General features: G+C 34.1%; 1 protein-coding gene across 1 annotated transcript in view; it reads left to right on the top strand.

Moving 5' to 3' along the window:
• The window catches only part of LOC145261202 (uncharacterized), a 751,089-nt gene that overhangs the window by 692,833 nt on the left and 35,657 nt on the right, over positions 1 to 22,599 (top strand). The window contains exons 115-125 of the mRNA XM_080119542.1: positions 677 to 772; positions 1,839 to 1,922; positions 3,387 to 3,617; positions 6,968 to 7,084; positions 8,358 to 8,485; positions 10,789 to 10,875; positions 11,440 to 11,501; positions 12,737 to 13,006; positions 15,311 to 15,414; positions 18,158 to 18,329; positions 22,161 to 22,436. Coding sequence (XP_079975668.1) covers positions 677 to 772; positions 1,839 to 1,922; positions 3,387 to 3,617; positions 6,968 to 7,084; positions 8,358 to 8,485; positions 10,789 to 10,875; positions 11,440 to 11,501; positions 12,737 to 13,006; positions 15,311 to 15,414; positions 18,158 to 18,329; positions 22,161 to 22,436 — 1,627 coding nt within the window. The remainder of the gene's footprint in view (positions 1 to 676; positions 773 to 1,838; positions 1,923 to 3,386; positions 3,618 to 6,967; positions 7,085 to 8,357; positions 8,486 to 10,788; positions 10,876 to 11,439; positions 11,502 to 12,736; positions 13,007 to 15,310; positions 15,415 to 18,157; positions 18,330 to 22,160; positions 22,437 to 22,599) is intronic.

The raw sequence follows: 22,599 nt of genomic DNA, 5'->3' as shown, positions 1-22,599 counted from the left end.
TACTGAGCTATACATATAGTAGATGACGATCAAACCATTTTTAGGAACTTAATGAAAAATCTTAAGCTGGGCTAGAATATAATAATAATTTTTAGATAGTCAATATAGATGTAAATTTAATTGTAGAATTTCGTATTTTGCTGTTAGTGTGACAATTTTTTTAATGGACTGAAACAAATGTTCCGTGTAGTCTGCTTACCTTTAGTATCTATATTTCTGTCTGATTGTCTCTCAGTTTCATTTTTCTTGAAAACTACTGGGCCGATCTGGCTGAAATTTTGTATGGACCTTTATGATAATGTAAAGTGAAATAAATATTTTGGTATCCAATTCATATACAATTAGGAATTAATAAGAATTAATCACTACAATATCACTTTTACTCTAGAGGTTTCTTGGAAACTACTGCGTCGATTTGACTGAAATTTTGTATGCACTCACCATTTAGCTCGACTCATATATTGAGTAGTATTGAAGTAAATGCTGACAATCTATACGTAAAATATTATATATGCTTATAAGATTTTATATGGAAACTTATATATATACATTCATAGTGGTGTGTGATGAGTAATTTTCAGTGTTATTGCAACCATTTAAGATAAAATCCACGATAATTATCCGTTTAATTGAAATAAATCTTTTTATTTGATAAATAATTCTGTTTCTTTTGCAGGTTACTTCATACGGCGGCTACCTAGAGTTTACCCTTGAATTCACAACTGCCCGAGAGCAGGGAACCTACTTCAGAGAAACTGATGTTGAGATTATTGTAATAACAAGTGATTTTATCATTTTTCTTTTCTTATTACTGTAACGTTATAACGAGTTTGTCAAAGACAAAAAAAAAATCTATAAATACATTTTGCACCGACATTCTTTCGTCTGAGACGAGATTTAAATCCCTGTGTTTGAATAATCCATTTGGAATGTTTTCTATATTTTCTTAAGAGGATCATCCTCTGTAGACCGTCGGGTTAGACCACTAGAAAACTTTCATGGGTGGAATTTGGGTTAACTATGCATGCTTTAGGACAGTGGTTCCCAAACTTTTTTCGTCCATGTCCTTCAAATATCTCTCAAACCTCGCATCCCTTAAAATTTATATAGTGTTCAAGGATATGTTTTTCAATTTCGACTAATATTTCATCGAAATGAAATCGTAACTTTATTCTTTAATATAATTTGTAAGGAAAATTGCATATGTAGCAAAGAAACAGATTATAAATTAGTACTGGAATGAACCTTAAAAAATAATGTCTTGCTTGAAATAGCACTGAGTAACAATAAAGAATACAAAGACTAAGTTTTGGAATGCTTAAAAAAATTACCTTTTTCTAAATAATAGATCTAAAAATGAAACCTACAAAGTGGATAACAATTCAAAAACTGCATGTTTCGGTTCTAAACATTAGAACGTTATGAACTCGCGGTTAAATATGATTTGATTAAATCTTTTCATGTATTTGATGGACTCTTAATAACTATACTTAATCTTAAAATGAAAGCAAGAAGTTAGTGCATTGCTAAAGAAAAAACCCAAAAGAGTAACATATAGCCAATATCTTATTTTTTATCTAAACTTTTCTCACGGCCTCTGGAATATCGTCTTGCACCCCCAGGGGTTGAGCATCCCAGGTTTGGAACCCTTGCGATAGAACTTTACAAGTGGAATACTTAAGGACCCTGCTTTATAATTACATTTGACTGGCTACATAACTTTCCGTTGCAAATTTTCCTGTGGATATCATGTTTTTTTTTCTTTTTTTTCTTTCTTTCTTTTTCTTTCTTTCTTTTTTTTTGCTCACTGAAACTTAATCTTCTTTTTCATTTTGCAGAGCAACGGACAGCGACTTCATTATCTTTTCGATACTCCAGCTCAGGAAGGCAGGCCTAACTCTTATAAAATTCATTTAATTGAGGTAGGTGTTTTAATATATGAATAACTAAATGTATTTATAAATTTCTTGATAAACCTAAGAAATTATATATATATATATATATATATATATATATATATATATATATATAAACTAGCATGGGTGTCCGGCGTTGCCCGGGTATTTGGAGGTGTATGTTGCGCAAAAAAAAAAAAAAAAACGGTCAATTTTTTTTAAATTTGACCCCTATTATGACCCCTTAAAATTTATTGTTTTGGGCTCCAATCAAGTTATTAAGTCAGATCCATGTCCAAGAAACCTATATCTAAAATTTCAAGTGTTTAGACCCAAAATTGTCGGAGTTTGGTAGAGTTCTCAAAGGTAAAATCGTTGAACTTTGACCCACAATTTCTGGCCGAAAACCGATCACAAAATCTCAGTACCCTGTATATCAAATTTCGAGTCTGCAGATTTAAAATTGACAGTTATTGCGTAGGGAAATGTACACACACAGACAGACAGATACACAGACACGTTCACTTATATATATACACACACACACAAATACAATTTAAGCTTTCTAATATAGTTAGCATGTCCACACTATCGACTTACTTGATCTAAATTGCATATTGATTTGCAAAATGACATCTCATTGATTTACTAATCATTATTTCAATGGCTTTTTTCATTTCATTTTTAGTTTTATCGATATTATATTTCTCTTAGTCTATCTGCCTGTTAGTCTGTCTATTCCATTTTCTCTCGGGAATTACTGGGCAAAATATAAACCTAAACTAGAATTTAAGACTTACCACTGAGTATTATTTAACAAATTGTGTACATAGTATACAAGTAAAAATATATCTTTGATATGTAGGAATAAAAGAGGAAATAAAAATCAAGTTGAGGGTCCTCAGCTATAAATTTATCTAATATTTATGTTTGAATATGGAATGTAATAGAAATGAAAAGGATTACATATCTAAATTGACTGATACATAAAGGTTATTTATATTTTGTATTGTCTTAATAGATATTACGTTTCAGTATAATTTGAGAAATCTGACATTAGACAGATAGTTCAACTAATCTTGAATAAAATAGAGTTTTTTTAATAATTTTTTTTTTTCATTTTCTATCCTACCTAGTGCTACCTGATCAGGCTGTCTGAAGATACCGGCTTCCTGACCTAAAATGTACCAAAAATTGATGTTATCGTTTTTTTTCCCCTTTCTCTTTGCTGAACCCAATCATGTTCTGCAAAACCCAAAACAAACAATTTCCTCTACAAAACAACCAAACCAAACTCCATGAATAAATATTTTAAGATATAAAGAGTTAAAGCTTAAGACATTCACTAAAATGACTGGTTTTAGCATTAAATAACCTGAAAAAAGTTGATATGGCATAAAAAAACAACAATCAAACCAAACCATTTTTTTATCTTTTATAAACAAATTTATTTTCTTTGTTGTTATTATTATTATTATTTTTTTTTTTCAGCAATCCTTCCGTATGTGGGACGGTACTCAGCCTTCAAGGGAGGTATTCATGACCGTTTTGGCCAATATTGATGCTATTCTCATCAGGGCAACTTTCCACACTATGATGACCCGAGCCACTCTGCGTAGTGTTAGCATTGAAATTGCAGTGCCAGAAGCCACAGGTCAACGTAGAGCTCCTATGGTAGAAAAGTGTATCTGCCCAGAAGGGTATGCAGGTGTATCATGCCAGGTAAGTATTGTGGCTTTAAAAAGCTGACAAGAAATATGTAAGACATCAAAAATATGTATTTACAGAAAGTACATAAGTAACGAGTTGTCAGGAACTTCTTCTGGATTGGTCATAGCGACTCGGTTACCATTTTTTTTTTTTTTTTTTTACATGGGGGTCACCACTTATCAAGGCCCGAAGTGGGGTTATTGCGTGTACAGTAATCAATGAGATAGTATTGTAGCAATCATTAGTATTGGGGGTTTTGATAGTGTCTTACTTAAGGGGGCGGTTTGTCAGGAGTTTGTTTATGTTGAACTTGAAGACGTCCAAGTTGTAGTCAGGTGGGAAACAGGCAAGCAGCAGAGAGTTCCACTGGCGTGCAGTTCTAAGAAAGAAGCTTTGCTCATGGAATCTACGTTTGGATTTAGGCACAGATAGTGGGGAAAATTATTGACAGTAGTTTCAGCCAGATTGGCGAGGGGGGACGAGGGATTGGAGTTCAGACGAGCACCTGCCATAGAAATAACGATAAAACAGGCGGGCTCGCAACGCTTCTTCTGTGGGAGAGAGGTTGCAGGGAAGAGAAAAGGGCATTCCCCACTAAACCACAAAGTCTATTTTGTACTCTGCCAAGGCAAGATAGGCTGTTTTTAGCAGCTCCTGCCCAGATGTGACAGCAGTACTCCATCCTTGGACGTACTTGGCTTTTATACAGATAGAGAATTGCATCAGTAGTGAGATATCTTCTGGAGCGGTAGAAGGATCCCACCATTTTCCCAGCGTCCCTGGCAACAGATTTGATGTATGTGTTCCATTTCAGATCAGGAGTAAAGGTCAACCCAGAAGCTTATCAAAACATGGAGCCTCCCCAAGACGAGAGCCATCCATTTCAGTTGATGCCAGATGGGGATCAGAGCGTTGATGATGTAAAGATAGAAGCTTGGTTTTGGATGCATTAAAAGTGATCAGCCACCTCTTCCCCCATTGTACCACGTGTTCAAGATCAAAGGAGAGAGAATTAGAGAGAGCTTTATCATTTACGGCCTTTGATGTGTTGCCATAGATGGTCGTGTCATCAGCATAGATGTCAACGAATGATTTAAGTATATGTTTTGGGAGATCATTGATGTAGATCAGGAAGAGAGTTGTGCCTAGGATGCACCCCTGAGGGACTCCAGCATTAATACTGTGGGCCTCTGATTTCTGCCCATCAACCACTACTCTTATGAACCTATCAGAGAGAAATGATTTAATGATTGAGAAAACATTTCCAGTAATACAATTACAATTAGTTATAATATTTGGAAGAGTCTATGCCATGGTACAATAGGGTAGATCATCATTACATATAGTAAAGAAGGGCTCAGATATAAAGGGCTCTGAACGGTTGAACCTTTTTGGATTTAAGGAAAGAAGACATATTCAAAATAGTTAATGTTAAGTTAGTTGATGAAAGATAGTGTAGGCATAAAGTTGGGTGTAAAAAATTCTCTTCATGGAAAAAAAATAATGAAAAGTTTCCGGCAATAGCAGCAACTAACAACCAGGATAGGGAGAGATTGGTCCAAAGGATCAATTGATTGACATTGTGAATTTCAACGTGTCCATATTCTACTATTGATTCTGTGTAATGGCTTTAAAAGGCCGACAAGATTGTCGACCGGGCATGGAGCAATTGTAACGTAAAATGAAATACACTTTTTGTTGCCATCAACACCTTTTTTGAAGTCTTGATTTTGTTTACACAGTATGTATATATATATATATATATATATATATATATGATCTATTGTTTTTTTTATTAGCAATTCTGTGGTATTCAATTGTTACGCTCGTCCGAGTGTTGAGGGAGTTACCTGCACTTTTTATTTACGTCGTCCTCTTTTATTTATTTGGGATATATTTTTTCTTAATTTTATTTATTAAGCATTTGAATATTTTAATCAAGTGTTAAATATATACACGTGCACGAAATGAAATTTTATATATATATCTATATATATACACTAAAATAAATAAAATGTATATATACACACACTAAAATAAACAAAATTATATATATGTATATATACACACACATTATAATAAAATTATATATATATATATATATATATATATATATATATATATACACACACATAAAAAATGTGTTTAGAGAAAGTATTTAAGTAATGAGTTGTCAAAGCTTTCTTCTGGCTTAGTTATGGCGACTCTGCCTGTTACCACCATTATCACTGTTCGTAATATCTGAAAGAGTCCATGTAGTAAAGAAATAGGGTAGATCAACATAACAATAAGCAGATGCAAAAATACCACCCTCCTTCCAAAAGTGCATGATACCCAAATATTGAGACCTCTTCTTATTTCAATTGAAATCTTTCACTTTACTTATTAATGTTTACTTTATACATGTCAACTTCTCTCTAAATAAATAAAGGAAACATTTATTAATATATAAACAATATTAAATGTAAAATTTCTTTGCATGGCGCAAGCTGGTTATAGTATCATAGGAATAAGCACATTATTATGTCCTCATTAGAAATTTCACAGAAATCATTATCAGCGACTGCTCACTGGTGATCCTTGGGGTCCAAGTGACAAGTCTCCCCAGATTTCCAGCACTCTTCATCTCTCTTGATGACCATTGCTAATTAATTCAACGACTATTTACCATGGACTTATTGCTAGTAGCAAGTGTTGGTATTTACTTCCATCCCACTGCATTAAAATGTGACACAAGGGTGGGAAAGTGGGAAGTTAAGTGAGTACTCCTGAAGAAGCACTCTGACCCAACAAAAATTGCCTGGGCAACTCCATCGGCATTCCCCGGTAGGGGTTCCTCAGACAGTAAGCAATAAACTTACTCCCCCACCTCCCGAAAGCTGGAAAGCAAGGCCTGGGAGAGTGTATCCCCCTAGGACTATACATGACTTTGCTACATTGAGCTCAGTCAACAAGGAAAAGGTAATTTAAAAAATGGCTCATACTATGTTGATTTTGAAAGCTAGCGAACCACGGCCGTGTTTACTAGTAGCAGTTTGTTTCCTCTGGAATTTGAATGGCAATAAGTATTTCCAAGGTTTCAGTATCCTTTGCATTCTTCCATAGGAGGTCATATTCATTCCCTCCTTCCTCTGTCTTTTTATCCTAATTGACTCTTTACAACAGTTTTGTGTCCTACCGCCTTTGTGTATGTTTGAACTTATTTTTTATATGTGTGTGGGGTGGTGGTAGTTTATTGATTTCTATTTAGATGGTTTCACTAGTTTTGAATTATCCACTGTTGTCATTTCTGCCATTTCTTGTTTATTGAAATTGAACTGTTCATCGTTTACAAATCAATGCATAAACTTTCATTCATTTAGGAATGTGCTCTTGGATATTCTCGAATCAAAGATGAAGGAACTGGATTAGGACGTTGTGGACGTTGCAATTGCCATGGACATTCTTCAACTTGTGATCCAAGGACTGGAAAATGCTTGGTACGTAAAAGTTTGCTATCTTAAATGTACACATACATGTATATTTAAAGCAGGCATTATTATTATCATCATCATTGTTATCATCATCATTCTTATCATCATCATTGTTATCATCATCATTGTTATCATCATCATTCTTATCATCATCATTGTTATCATCATCATTGTTATCATCATTGTTATCATCATCATTGTTATTATCATTGTTATTATCATCATCATTATTATCATCATCATTATCATCATCATTGTTATCATCATCATCATTGTTATTATCATCATCATTGTTATTATCATCATCATTGTTATTATCATTATAATTATGATCATTATTACTGGCGGGTGGGGCGGCTTTGCCCGGTCGTAAAATACGCTTAAGTATATTTTAATTTGTCCAGATTTCGTATATATCATTATAGTCGTGATTAAAAAAAAAAAAGTTGTTGGTTTCCATCAGCTAGAACCGAAACCGAAAGCAAAACTGTAGCATCCAAAGCTGGTGACGTTACCACTATATCAACGTGACACATATGAACTGATTAAAAAATAAACTAAGATGAATGTACAACATGTGTAACGATTTTTTTCAATTTTGAGCCATTTTTGACCCTTAAAAACTATTTTAACCGGCTGAAGACCCATAAAAAGCAGTCCGTAAAAAATCCGATCAATCCTTAGCACTGCTTTGCGACTTTTAGTTTCGGAAGAGATAGTTTGAAAATATGGAGACAGACATACAGCCTTTTATATATTAGATTATCATAATTATTGTTTTTTATTTTATTTTCATTATTTTTATTATTACTGTTATTTATTCTTTTAATTATTTACTTTTTATTTTTTCATTATTTTTATCATTTTCATTTTATTTTCATTATTTATTCATTGAAATGTATCATGCTGAGGTAAAACGTTTTATGAATAATTTCCAGCTTTTCTTTGTTGCCATTTCTTTCATCCCAGAAGCTTGTCATAAATTGATATCCTCTGTCGTAAGTTGCTGACTGCACCATAGACATCAAAGTGCAACATCTTTTGACGCTGATATAATTTGATTGTAGAACAATTCATTTTAAAATGAGTTAAGCCGGAATTTTTTTTTTTTTTTACCTTAGCAACATCAAATTAATCACCAATCACTATTTTGCTGATTGCATGATGTCATTTTTTAAGATATGTGTGAAAGGTGATAACACATGTACAAACATGAAATGCCTTAGCAAATTATTATTTAAGAATCAAACATTGTATATTTGCAATTTTCTATTGGCAGAACTGTAAACACAACACTGAAGGTGATCGCTGTGAAAGCTGTAAGCCTGGTTATTATGGTGACGCCAGTATTGGCACGGCTGGAGACTGCAGAGCATGTGCTTGTCCACTTACCATTTCATCCAATAAGTAAGCAATTTCTTATTTCATTGTGTAACAGAAAACAGCAATTTTTCCCTCTTTGTCGGAAACATGGAATATGAGGACTAATTGACAAAAGCAAGAGTTGCAGCGATGCCGAAAATAAACCCAAAGTTCATTCTTCAACTCTTTAATGTATGACATTTTTTTTAGCATACTCCTTAATTCCAATTGGGGGAGCAAAAGGCGAGGCGTCTACTTGTTTCGATCATCAAGTCTGCTGTCTTTTTTTTTATTTCCTTCCGATCTTCTCTTGATCATTGTTATACATATTTATAATCAGCATATTTCAAAATGAAAACAAAATTGATATTTAAAATGGAAATTTTTAGCCTCAACCTTACGATAATCAAAACAATCAGTCACATTTCAAACACAACTCTTACCCACACACTTGACCGTGATCACGTTACCATCTATCAGTTAATATTCTACTTTTACTGATCATCCCAGGGCAGTCTTGTTACATTTGGATAATTTGTTGGTCGTTCACATGGAAATTGTTGAATTCTCTCTTTAGTTGATGTTGGTATTATAAAAATGATTTGTTATTTTGTTTACATGTTGTCAAACAAATAGCGACCAAGTGATATTGCTTGGTATCTGTTCAGAATATACAAGACATACAGGTGTTCTAAGTGGAAAGTTGTGTAGGTCAGAAGAGGCATAGCAACATCGGTTTGCGTAAGTGCATACCGGAGAAGGTCTGGTCACATGAAGGTGCACAGGCAACATGCTAAGAGAGTTGTAGCCATGTGGTGTTGCATAGGTAAATGCAAGAAAAAATGTAATTCTCCTAAAAATTTTATTTAACTAATCTGATCTTAAACCTAGACTGAAATTGGATAGATGCTCAACCAATGCACAATTCTAACCTCTTTAATGCAAGCAATAATATACATGTGTGTGTGTGTGTATATATATATATATATATATATATATATATATATATATATATATATATATATATATTCGGATGGTTTGTATGGCTGCAATAAGATGGTTTAATTAGTGCAAATGCTTTTACTTGATAGTGAACGTTATGTTGCACATCCCCAGATGCATGTGAGAACTATTGCAGCTGATTTTTTTTTTGCTTTCTTTTTGCATAAGTCACTACTTATCAAGGCCCGAAGACCACTCGAGGATAAGGATTAATGTGTACGGTACTTACTGAGACAACGGCATATTAATAGTTAGTGGTGGAAATAGAATAGAAATGGTCTATTTAGGGGAGGGTCACTCAACAAGAACTTGAAGACGACCATATTGTAGTCAGCTAGAAAGCAGACCAGCGGAACAGTTTCACAGGTGGATAGTTCTAGGAAAGAAGCTTTATTCGTGAAATTTGCATTTTTGATTTAGGTACGGATAAAGTGGGAGAAAACTGTTGATAGTCGTCACTAGATAAGTGTCTTTTGTGAAAGTTTGGCGGGGGGGGGGGCATAGATTGCATCTCAGACGAGCATTTGCCATGAAAATAACGATAGAACAGAGACGGAGCTGTTTCATGTCCACGAGTTTGAACTTTGGAGAGTTATGCATAAACATCTAAAGGTGAAACTTCAGACCAAACAATCACAAGACTTGAACATGCAACTATGGATAGAAAGGTTTGGACAACTATTATTCAGAGCATAATGGGCGACAATCTCTGAAGATGTTAAGTCACACACAATATATCTTATAAGTGTTTATCTTTTTTTTTCTTCTTTTTTTTTAAGCGCAACAGCAATATATAGAAATATTGTTATCAATAAATTGTTGAAATTTCATCATCATATCTTAAATGCTAAATCCTAATTCCCAGTAATATTGTTTGGTTCAGAATAAATACAACACTCACAAATGTCCCAAGTAGAAAGAAATACATTGCTTTGTGAGTGATGAGCTAGAAGAAGCATAACATGGTTTGCGTAGGTGCTTATTAGAGGAAGTGTGCTCACATGAAGGCTTATAGGCAACATCATCATCGGTTTAACGGCTGTCTTACATGCTGCCATGTGTTGGATGGCCTTTAGAAATTGATTTCTAAACTAACCTATCTCTAGACAGTTTTAAATGAGACGAGATGGTGATAACTAAAATCGTGATACTAGTCAGAGGAAGTAAAACTTGGTAACACTTACTTCTGTGACCTCTAGTTAGATAATATTAGAATGCATAATTATTAGCAAACGTATTTCCAATAATACAGAGACAATAAATAAATCTAGTTGTAATTTTTTTTCTTTTTTTTTTCTTTAAAACAAAGCAAACTTTTTAATGTTTACTTTTTCCTTTATATTCAGCTTCTCGCCGACCTGCTATCTTGCCCAGGATAATAAAGTGACCTGCGATAAATGTCAACGTGGATATTCAGGCCGCAATTGTGACATGTAAGTTAACATCACTTATTTGTTTTCTGTTGAGATATTTTTATTAAGACTTCGCATCAAATAAAGTAAATTCCCTTTGAATCAAACGATTTTGAACCAGTTTGATTCTGGTGGTGTTGTTGAGTATCATTTATAATAATTTTCTTGGCATTCATTTCCCTGATATCGTTCTATTGAGACTTCTTTCTAGAATGAAATTGGATAAAAGAAAGAGACAATGTGTAACGCCGTACATATGACAAATAACAACTCGACTCCTTATTCTTTTTGTAACAATGACATTTATTTCCGGGTACTTTTCTGAATAAAACGTAATTGTGCTCCTTTTCTCTGTCCTCTTAAACATCCTGAACGTGCTCTCGGACATCACCCGCGTCTCTAATGTAATCGTCGGTCTGTGCACATGCTCTTTTTATAGTCTTTTTTTTCAAACCACAGCTCGGCATTTGTATATGGCCGACTGTGCTTTGTTGCAAATGAGCATAAAAATCTTCCATTTTTTTGCTTATTTCGATCCAAATACTTAAATTGAATGAATAGTATTTAAAATGTTTTTCTTTGCAGCTGTGCTCCAGGATATTCTGGAAATCCACGAGAACCAGGCAGTTTTTGTAGACCTACGGGAGGTAAATATAAGATTTTTTTTGCTAAAATATGAATTGCTTCTCAAAGTTAATCAAATTATTGATATAAGTTATCTTGACCCTCTTATTTTTTAACTCAAAGTTCAAGAGCTATGAAAACGGGAGTGGTACCATTTAAATGAGTTTTGTGCTCCACAATTAATTTTTCTACTTAATCACCACCATTCTCAATGCACTTTTCATGAACGTCCAGAGCACGCTTTGTCATGCAAAGATCGTTCCAAAAGTAAAGCTTCCTATTTTTTTTTTTTTAACTAAAAAAAAAAAAAGTTGAAAAGCTATGAATACGGGAGTAGTACCATTTAAACGAGCGACTTTTTGTGCTCCAGAATTTTTTTTCTACATAATCACAACCATTCTCAGTGCAGGAATTCAATGATGCATCTCTACTTCTGATGCACATCCATGACAGGATTGCTTTCTTGAAGTCTGACATCGTCAATATCTGCAACAAAAGGAGATGAAACGCTCCGGTCATTAATGCATAGGTTCAGTCATCATGACAATGCAATTTGCAATCCCTTCTGATTCATTCGGGGGGAATAAAAAAAATAGGAGGTATTACTTTGGAATAACCCTTATATATATATATATATATATATATATATATATATATATATATATATATATATAAAACCACTTTTTAATAGAAGCTTGCCGTCTCTTCAGGTTGATGTGGGGCGTCCATGTGCACGTACATGACTCTTCAGCCAAGCTTCACTCTTGTATAATCGTTCACAAATGTGGCAGGGAAACTTGCCAGTATTTGTGATGCTTGTAGAAGGACTATATTATACATCCTTGAGTGTCTTGTCAAACCGCTTGGAGTTTTACCGGCCAATCCAGAGATATAACAACAATACTTGGGTGGTCTGGGTGGCAACACATCCTCATAATATATGTATATATATATATATATATATATATATATATATATGATTAGATAGCAGAGATGTTTTCTATTTGATCCATTTATGAAATTGTTCTAGTGAACGGACTAAGGTTTCAGCTTTCGTATTAAAGATTTCAGTGCTTTTGATCTGAGTCAAAAGGTAGTCACCAAAAAATAAACCAGTGCTAAAATAATAAAAAATTCATTTCTTGATAAATGTTAAGTTTATGTCATCAGTTAAATAAAAAAAAGTTAGTAAAAATATTGTCACATCCATTTCATCTTTTTAAATTTGTGCTTATGTTCTTCAATTCTTCCTTTACAGTAGACAATACTCCTGTTGTGACTGTTAATCCCGTGAAGATTAAGGCGACGATTGGAGAGACAGCTATTTTCACATGCCGTACTGAAAAACGTGGCTCTAATGTTGTCTGGAGTAGAGCTGATCAACGCCGACTTCCTTCCCGTGCACAACAAAATTACCGTAACGAATTGGTCATTGAAAATCTCACCTCAGGCGATACCGGACGTTACGTCTGTATTGCTACTAATAGTTATGGAAGCTCAAAAGCCTTTGTTGAACTTATTGTCAGCCGTAAGTAAAAGTTTATCTTTGTTTTTTTTTTGTTTTTTTTTTTGTTTTTTTTTTGTTTTTGTTTTTTTTGTTTTTTTTTTTAATCTAATACAGTCGTGGAAAGAGTTGGTCCGGATACAAAGGCTATTGAGGTTGTTGAAAAGTTTTGTTACTTTGGTAATGCTATTAGAGCATTTAGAGAAATAGATGTTCGTGTGATTGAAAAACAGAAATAGAATTGGACAGATTACGTTCAAGGAACTTTTGTCATTACTAACCAGCAGAGTGTTACCACTGTCGACCAAGGGAAGAATCTGTTAGACATGTGTACACAGTGTGACACTGCATGATGTGAAATTTGATCAATGAAGACATGTGTTGCATGGAGATAAATAATATGATGAATGTATAATGTGAGCCTTAAAGAGAGGTTTAGGTCTGATGACCTCAGAGGATGACTGAATCTGGACAGTTTAGGGCAATGTGTTCAGAATAGAAGACTTGGATGCTTCAGTCATATTTAAAGAATGTATGGGAATTCATGGCTTAATAGATGTAGAACAGTTGAGTTATCAGATTCAGTTGGAAGTGTTAAGAAAACCATAAGAGAAAGTCATAAAGATTGATTTAGAAGAAAGAGAAATAAAGACCTGGTCAGAGATTGGTTAGCTTGAAAATCAATTTCCAAAAGTCGTCCAACACTTGTTAATATTTGAAACGGCCGTTTATATGAATGTGATAATATTTTAGGAAATGATGTTGCAGTGGTTGCCAACATGGACTTTAGACTCAAGTGGATTTTGAGTCTCTTAGAACAGAGGAAAGTTATTCATTCATGGATCCTCTCTTCAGCTATTGGCTAGATGGCTTAACTAGAAAACACAAAAAAAAATAACGCTAATTGTAAAATTGGGACTATTAGCCCAAAATAGGTTAACTAGAAAATGCCAAAAATAACATTGATTGCAAAACTTCAGTTATCTACTATCAGCCTCCTTGAACGAAAAAACATTAGGAAAGAATTTCTTGGAGAGACATGATCACCAACCTTTAATTGTGAAACGGACATTAAGATAATAATATGTAATGAAAGATATATTCTCAACTCTATTTATTTTTATTTTCTAATATTTTAGAGTGAGGGGGTCTTTTTATGCATAAGCACCTACTACTAACTAGCCTGGATGCCCGGCGTTGCCCGAGTGTTTAGAATTGCGTGTTGAGCAAAAAATAAAAAGTGGTAGTAGGCAGGCAGGCTCGAACCTGTACCATGAAGGAGGAAAATGATGTGAAAAAAAAAATCCCAAAAATTAAGCGTCTTTGGTGTTGCGCCCATCGCTAAACCGGAAGTGGCGAAGGTTTAAATTAAGGCTAGTCAATCGAAAAGATGGAATGATTTTCGAAAATATCGGCAAAAAGCGACTCCTTGTAGAAAAGTGCCTAGTTGAGGGTGAAGAAATTAATGTTTTTAGCCAATTTTTCGATATTTGTCATCCGAAAGGTCGTACTTTAAAACGATATCGATCTCATGAAAATCCGTCGCCTCTGTTGAAAGTTTTAGGCAGACATACAAACATACATACATTTAAACAAACAGGTGATATTTATATTATAGATAATATAATAATTATTAATAATATATATATATATATATATATATATATATATATATATATGAAGTTCAAGTTATATGAACTGAAAAACAATATTTTTTCAGCAATACTCAATGCATGAGTAGAGCTTTTATAAATAAAATTATATAAACATTATGACGAACCTTCGCGACTCTACGTCTCCACGCTAACTTGTATCGTCAGCATTCTAAGGTGTATCTTCTAATTCAGTTTAGAACCCCGATGAGATATGCTAATGTCGAAACAAAGGCCAGGCTGTGCAGGTGCTTCTTAATGTTTAGATAACTTATATAGTATTCTGGTGATGAATTACCTGTTCCTTTTTATTTCCTTATGAAGGCAAAGTTAGACACAATGTAGGGTTTTAATATGAGTAGAGTCTAACTACCTAAATAGGCCTACTATGACTGGCAAATGAAAAACTAAAACAACTTTGAAAAATTACACACATTTTTACTTATTTTTATCTAAGTACGCCATCCTGGCAACACCGAATTAATAGAGAGCTTGTGTGTGTGTGTGTGTGTGTGTGTTAAGAAAATCCTACAACGAATTGTTTTCAATTGAAACAATTGAAAACAATTGGTTGTAGCGATTTTGTCCTTAATTCATTTAAACATCCTATGTGTATATAACAAATCTTTTACATATTTCATCACTAACATGTATTTATTTAAATATCACATTTTAGGCACCCCTGTATTCGATGTCAACATAGAAGGACCCTCAGAAATGACTGTTGATGAAGGCGCCTCTATACGTCTTGTCTGTTCTCTGGTTGGACAACATTCTTCCGTAAGTGAAGGGATTTCATTTTGCTTTTTTTTTTACATACAATTTCCCACCTATGTAATAACAATATTCCTATGTTAGTACAGCCGTTATATAACCTGTTACCCTCCGATTTGGAACTATGAACTTGACCAAATTCATAGAAATCTTGATAAAGTCTTTCGTTTTTAGTTTAACTTTAAATTCTACTTTTTCATCTCAAATCAGATCAAATATTTTGCCAAAACTAGCAAAACGCCACAAGTTATGCTAAAAAAAGACAATTATTTATATTTAGTACATTAATCAATAAGTTTGGAGTCTAACATATAGACTATATATGGCGCCATTAATAAAAAAAAAAATAAATAAAAATAAAAAAAAATTGTATGATTTTTATAAAGTACTAACCTTCATGTGGCACGTGTAAAAGCTTAGACTCTATCTGATTATTAATTTATGAATTAAAGTTATTGGAGTGAAACTCCCATTGCAAATTTTCCAAACAATGGAAAACTCTGAATGCTGCATGCTGATAAAATATTGCTTTCCAATGGGAAATTTACTTTTCAAGCAAGGTGATTGCTTCATAAATATTAATCGGAGATTGCAGCATCAGAAACAATGGTTAAGAGGTGATATGCTGATTTTAGACATGGCCATACAGATAAAATGATAAATACTCGGATTGCTCAAATTATGGTACCAGTTTTCAAGAAATCTGCTGAAAGAACTGACCCACTTAATTATCACCTCATTAACCTCCTTCCTCTCTTCACCAAAATATTTTAATCCTTAATTAATCAAAGAGTAGTCCACTACCTCATAGATTATAAACTTCTTTACAACTGACAGTATGGATTTAGGCAAGTTCTCTCTACTGCAGATATTAGAACTATAATCTCTGAAAAAAAAAAAATATATATATATATATATACACACACACTATGTACTGGCAGGGGAGACTTGGGCAGTAGCACTAGATATATATAAGGCTTTTGACAGGGTTGGCATGAAGGTCTTATGAAAATCTAATCATATAGTATTATTGGACGAGTACCTAATATAATCAAATCCTTTTTAGACAAGGGAAAATCCAGGTTGTCTTTGATCATACGTCAAAACAACATAATATAAATGTGGATGTGGCTCAAGGATTGATACTTTGACCTTTATTATTCGTCATATTCATAAATAACCTTGCTGATAAAATTGTCTCCGAGATGGCTATATTTACAGATGACACCATACTCTATAACAAATACAAGGGGAAGACGAATGATCAAATATCTAAGGCAACAACTGAAACCTTAGAGGTATACCTCCAGTCTGTAGTGGAATGGGGACGTAAATGGAGAGTAACTTCTTTCATTTAATAATTAAAAAATCCTTCTCAATTACTGATTGCCATGACTAATAATACGCCACCTGAAAGCCCTTCATTTAAACTCCTCAGCCTAACATTCACAGGCAACACGAGTTGGAACAAATACATTGAGGACGTTGCTAAGGCTGCCATGAAGAAGGTGAGATCTCTCTACCATGCTAAAAACAATGCTCACACTTGAGAGTATCCTATATCCCTACGAAGTAACTGTTCACCCATACATGGAATCTTGTTGGCACATCTGGGCAGGTGCATCTGCCATTGGTCTGCCGCTCTGAGACAGGATCCAAAAAAAGTCTCCAACCTAATAGGTCTTGTACTATCAACCAAACTGCAACCTTCTTTCAGTCACAGATATGTTGCATCCGTGTGCCTGTTTTAAAAGTATTTTAATAGAATGTGTTCTAATGAACTCGAAGCACATACCCCCCCCCCCCCGAGATAAATACCCTTGACTAACCCGACAAGCAGCAAAGTCTCACCACTACACTGTAATACCTTGATGCTGGAAAGCCTTTGACTGTAATAATTTCTTCCTTCAAACCGTCAGACTTAGGAATTCCATCCCGGATCCCTGCTTCTCTGACTGTACTGACATGCAGAAGTTCAAGTGTAATGTTAAGACTTCTCGCTGCTCAACTCCCTACATAGTGTCTCCGTAGCTTTCGTCTTAAATAGTAGCCCCTTATATCAAAATGGTGGCGTGTCTTGTTTGGGTTGGAAATCAGTAAAAAAAAAAAAAAAAAAAAAAAAAGTCAACAATTTCCCAGAGAAAAGAAAAACACTAACTCGTTTTCGTTGATCATAAATTGAGGTTGCATGAAATAGTTAAGTGAGAAAATTGTATTGAAAGTGGGTGCTTCGTTTGCTCACAGTCGGTAAAAAATAACACATCAATGATTCAGAGCGTTTTTGCAACTGTTTCAGTGTAATAGTTGTTCTCTCAATGTGAGACAATGTATAAAATATTTGGGTTTTGTTTTTGTTTTTTTATGAAAATCACTCCAGACAAAGTATGCAGTTAAAAAAAAAAAAGAAAAAAAAGAATATTTAAAAGCAAAAGTGTTAAAATGGTTAGATTCCGAGCCAGCAAATAAAAATATGGTCTTACTAAGAATTTGTACTCTAATGGAATAAAGTCCCAGACTTTTTGGAGTTTTTTTTTTCTAAATTTTTAGGTTATTCTGCACTAGTTTTATGTCTGTTTTTTCTTGATATCATTGCTAAATGAATATTTTGCGATGGAATTAAAATGTACTGGTCATGTATAAGTTAAAAATAATGTGCAAACAAATATAAATTAAAAATTAAAGTAACTTTACAGCTCGGGCCACTCCAAGTAGATACAGCTAATTTTTATATATTTTTTTTATGATACAGGCTTATGTCTTGTCATGGAGCAAAGTCGATAGTATCTTGCCAAGTTCTGCCCTGGAGTTTGATGGTGTCCTCACACTAAACAATATTCAGAAAGAAGATGCTGGAGAATACAAATGTACCGGATCTGATCCAGACAATGTTGCAACAGCCATTGCTGTTATCATTGTCGCAAGTAAGTTTTTTTAAATTTGAAATGGAAATTTTATTTCTTTCTGTGTACGATAGAAAACCTTGTTCGCCAGCAGCTATAAGAATGCACGTGGCGACAAGCATCATGTGCTGGTGACTTAAGCCTTATTATATTTCAAGCCTCAAACTAACGGCTTATAATGAGTTTGCTGAATCAACAATGGAATTTACATACCTTCAATGATTGCATCAAACATTCGGATCTTAGATTTCTCGTATCTATAAAATAAAAATATTTTGTATTGAGGAATGAACAGGTGGCGAGTGTAGTAATATTAATAACATTGGAAGAAACGAGACATTTTATCAGTTAAACGTTTATTATATTTGACAGAGAAACTGAAATTTTCATTAAAACTTTGATCTCCGTGCTATTTGGATTCTTCAGACTATTGTTATCTTTTAGTGTTATTTTCACAACGTTTCAGTCGATGTAATCTCCGACCTTCTTCAGGGGAATCTTTTTGTCAAACTTAGGAATCTGCACGAAATTTGAACAGAACCCTTATTTACCAATGTGCCAAGGGTTTTTGTAGTGGATAAGATGCTTCAGTTGTAAAGTTACTCTTCTGGAGGTTGATGGTCCAATTCTCAGTGTGGGCGACACTCAAAATACAATTGTTAATCACTTATGCTTCTATACAATCATGGCTGATGGGACGAGAGCACCGTGAATTAAATAAAGGGCTCCATTCAAAATTTTGTGCAGATTCTCGAGTTTGATAGAAAAATTCCAGAGTTCGATAGAAAGATATGCAAGTTCAATAAGATACACCTAAAGAAAGTTAGAGGTTACAGCAACCAAAACATTGTGAAAATAACACTCAAGATGAAAATACTAATCTGAAGATTCCAAATAATCAATCCTCATCCAAACAATTCAGAAACTTTGATCTCCATCGTGGAGAAAAAAGGAGCATTGGCCAATCTCTGAAGACTAACAGCCCCTAAAAGTAAATGGCACGCAGTTCTTAAGATAATTTTCTGATAATGAATAAATTTTTATAAATTCAGCCTTTTCTTTTTCTTTTTTTGTTTTCGTAAATCTTTTATCTTGGTGATACAATTGAAGTGCAAGGTGGACTAGGTGCTCATATGATTGTAAGAGTTAGAAGTGGATGAAATTCAGGGAACTTTTGACATTACTAACCAGCAGTGTTATTGTTGTTGACCAAATGAAGAGTCTGTTAAATATGTGTATGCAGTTTGATGATGTATGAGAGTAAATCCTGGCCAGTTTAGTTTGAGAAGCTGCATTACCCAGAGAGAACTGATATGAAACTGATACGATGGATATGTAATGGGAGTCTTAATGACAGGCTTAGATCTGATGATCTCAGAGGAAGATTAAATCTGAAGAGTATAGAGAGGTGTGTGAAGAACAGGACACTCTGATGGTATGACCATATTGAAATAACGTATGACGGTCCTGGGGTGAGATGGAGAACGTTTGAGGATCAGTTGCTACATCTGGGCAGGATCTGCTCAGAGCACCTATCCTGCCTTGACAGAGTTTAAAACTGACTGTGTAATCTACTAGGTGATACCCTTTTCTCTTCTCTGCAACCTCTTTTTCACAGAAGAGACCTTGCGAGCTTGTCTCTACTCTATCGTTATTTTCATAGTAAGTGTTCGACTGAGCTTCAATCTATGGTCCCTTCTTCCTTGCCAATCTTTCACAAAAACACTCATCTAGCAAAAATCACTATCAAAACTTTCTCCCATTCTGTATCAGTGCCTAAACTTAAATGTAGATTCTATGAACAAAGCTTTTTTTTCTTAGAAATGCCCACCCGTGAAACTCTGGTCTGCTTTCTAGCTGACTTCAATATTGTAATCTTCAAATCCAACACAAACAAGTTCTTATTGAACCGTCCTTTTAATCTAATTATATCAAATTTCCACTACTAGTGATTACTATGCTATTGTCCCTATGACTACCAGACACACATTAATCCTTATCCTTGAGTGACCTCCGGGTTTTGATATGTAAAAAGAAAAAAAAAGTGATAAATATTAACTTGAGAAGAGGGATGAATAAATGCTTAGTCAGGGATTGGTTGGTTTGGAAGTCAATTCTTATAAACTGTCCAACACGTGTCAGCATTTATTTATATTGCGAATTGTTATTCTTATCTTCATAGTTGTTGTCGTTTCACCACGTTTTGGCTAACTCATCTTCTGGCCTTCAGGTGATTAACCGCAACAAGATAGCCAAATGTATTAGTAGCCAAACTCGAAACGTGATAAAACAACAAATATGTAGATGAGGATAACAAATACACAAATTACTCATCTCAAAGGATTCCAATAATAAAAAAAAAGATAATATATATGCCAACATGTAAAACCGAACGTTACTTCTAGTAAAGCTGATCTGTTTATGCCACACCTGCAACAATTTTAATAATTTTTTTTTTTAATATAAGTATTTAAAATTATCCTTAGTAGTAATAGTATTTTAATTTTGAAATTATGACATATTGGTTCTTCTTGCTTTATTTTGTGCAATTCTCTCCAATCTCTTTGGAGGCTGTGAGTGTTTATTGTTTGTAGTAATAGTATAGGTAGTAGCAGTATGTTTTCTAGTGCTGCAAATCCAACATGCCATTGGTGCTTCATGCTATATATGGTGCAACTGCTTAATAGTTTTGGAGTTTATAAGTGATTAACCAATAGATTGAAAATTTTTACTTATAAAATAGATGCTAATAGGAATGTATCTTTTTCTTTTTCTGAAGAGCATTATTTGACGATACGCTGTTATAATTGTATTTTCATAAGTCTGTAAATCATTAAACTGGCCCATTCGGCATAATGGTAAGAGTGTTCGATAGTGTGAGACCAGGGTTAAATCCTCGGTCGAGTCATACTAAAGACTTAAAAATGGTACTTGCTAAATATTCAGCACTATAAGAGGAGAATCAAGGCCAAGTGGAATGGAGTGTTTTATTGGTAATTCGTCGTGTTCAATGCAGACGTTTAGTTTTGGCAACTCATCTGTGTTTTTAGAGGTGGCTGGAGGCTCAGGATCTGGGACAGTAGGAGCATCGAAAGTCCGTAGTGTGTATCACTGCTGTCAATGTTCTGCGGCATTGATCTCTGATAGCAGAGAGCTACTGGCGACGAGCATCCTCAAAAATAACATTGGCTTTGTAGATGACGGGTCGCCAGTTTATCAATCACTGGTACAGTCTTCCAATTCCTTTGGTTTAAGTTTGCAGCACTGTAGATTGGTTTTAACTTCATCTTCATAGCATTTTTTGGCCCACCGTAGTTTCTCTTTTCTTTCTGAAGTTCTCCGTACAAGTGCCTTAGCATGTAGTATTCTTCTATGCTGATAGCATGACCTATTCACCACAGTTGGGCCCTGAGGAGCATACATTTGGTGTAGAAGCTAATGAAAAGGGAGCCTTTGGATCACTCTCAATTATAGTCGACCACTTAGCTTAAATCATTTAATATTTTATTGATTTAGATGCTTGGTACTGATTGTATTAAATTTTCAATTTCAATTGGTCGCATGGATACATCTTAGCCAATCATAAAGTCTATCCAGGAGTTGAGTATCTGCTTGTAAAAATCTATATGAAAAATTGAATTTATACGTACTTTACGATAATGAGAATATCGACAATAAGATGAAGTTGTTAGATGAATCTCAATCACTCTGGACACGACTAGCACCTCTTTTTGATGCACAAACGAACACTGCAAATATTGATATGAATATACTTATTTTTACTTATATATGGATTTATTTCATAATTTATTTTATACACTCATGATTATATCTTGTTTGTTTCTATTTCAGCCACCACTTCACCACCTGTTGTACAAATTGAACCCCGTTATCAAAGCGTCTCCATTGGGCAAGCCGCCAAATTCATCTGTACTGCAACTGGCAATCCCAGACCAACCATTACCTGGTACAAAGGTGAAAATGAACCTGTTGGTGTTGGTGCATATGTAAGAGATGGTGAACTCAGTTTCCCAATGGTCACTAAACTGCACGAATCCGAATATTATTGCGTAGCTACAAACTCGATGGGTACAACCAAATTGCGCACACTTATGTATGTCACCGGAGGTTAGTAAAAATAAATATTTAGTCATTTTTTTTTTTTTTTTTTTTTTTTTTTTTGTTAATATGGCATCTAAAATTTTTGCCAATCGTTTTAAGTATCTCACTCCTAATGCGATTCTCTACCTATATAAGAGTCAAAAATCTTATTATTATATTCATCCATATC

Source organism: Euprymna scolopes, chromosome 37 (assembly GCF_053919585.1).
Source record: "Euprymna scolopes isolate OS-2025 chromosome 37, ASM5391958v1, whole genome shotgun sequence".
Classification (NCBI taxonomy): domain Eukaryota; kingdom Metazoa; phylum Mollusca; class Cephalopoda; order Sepiida; family Sepiolidae; genus Euprymna; species Euprymna scolopes.
This window is presented reverse-complemented; position numbering and strand designations above follow the sequence as displayed.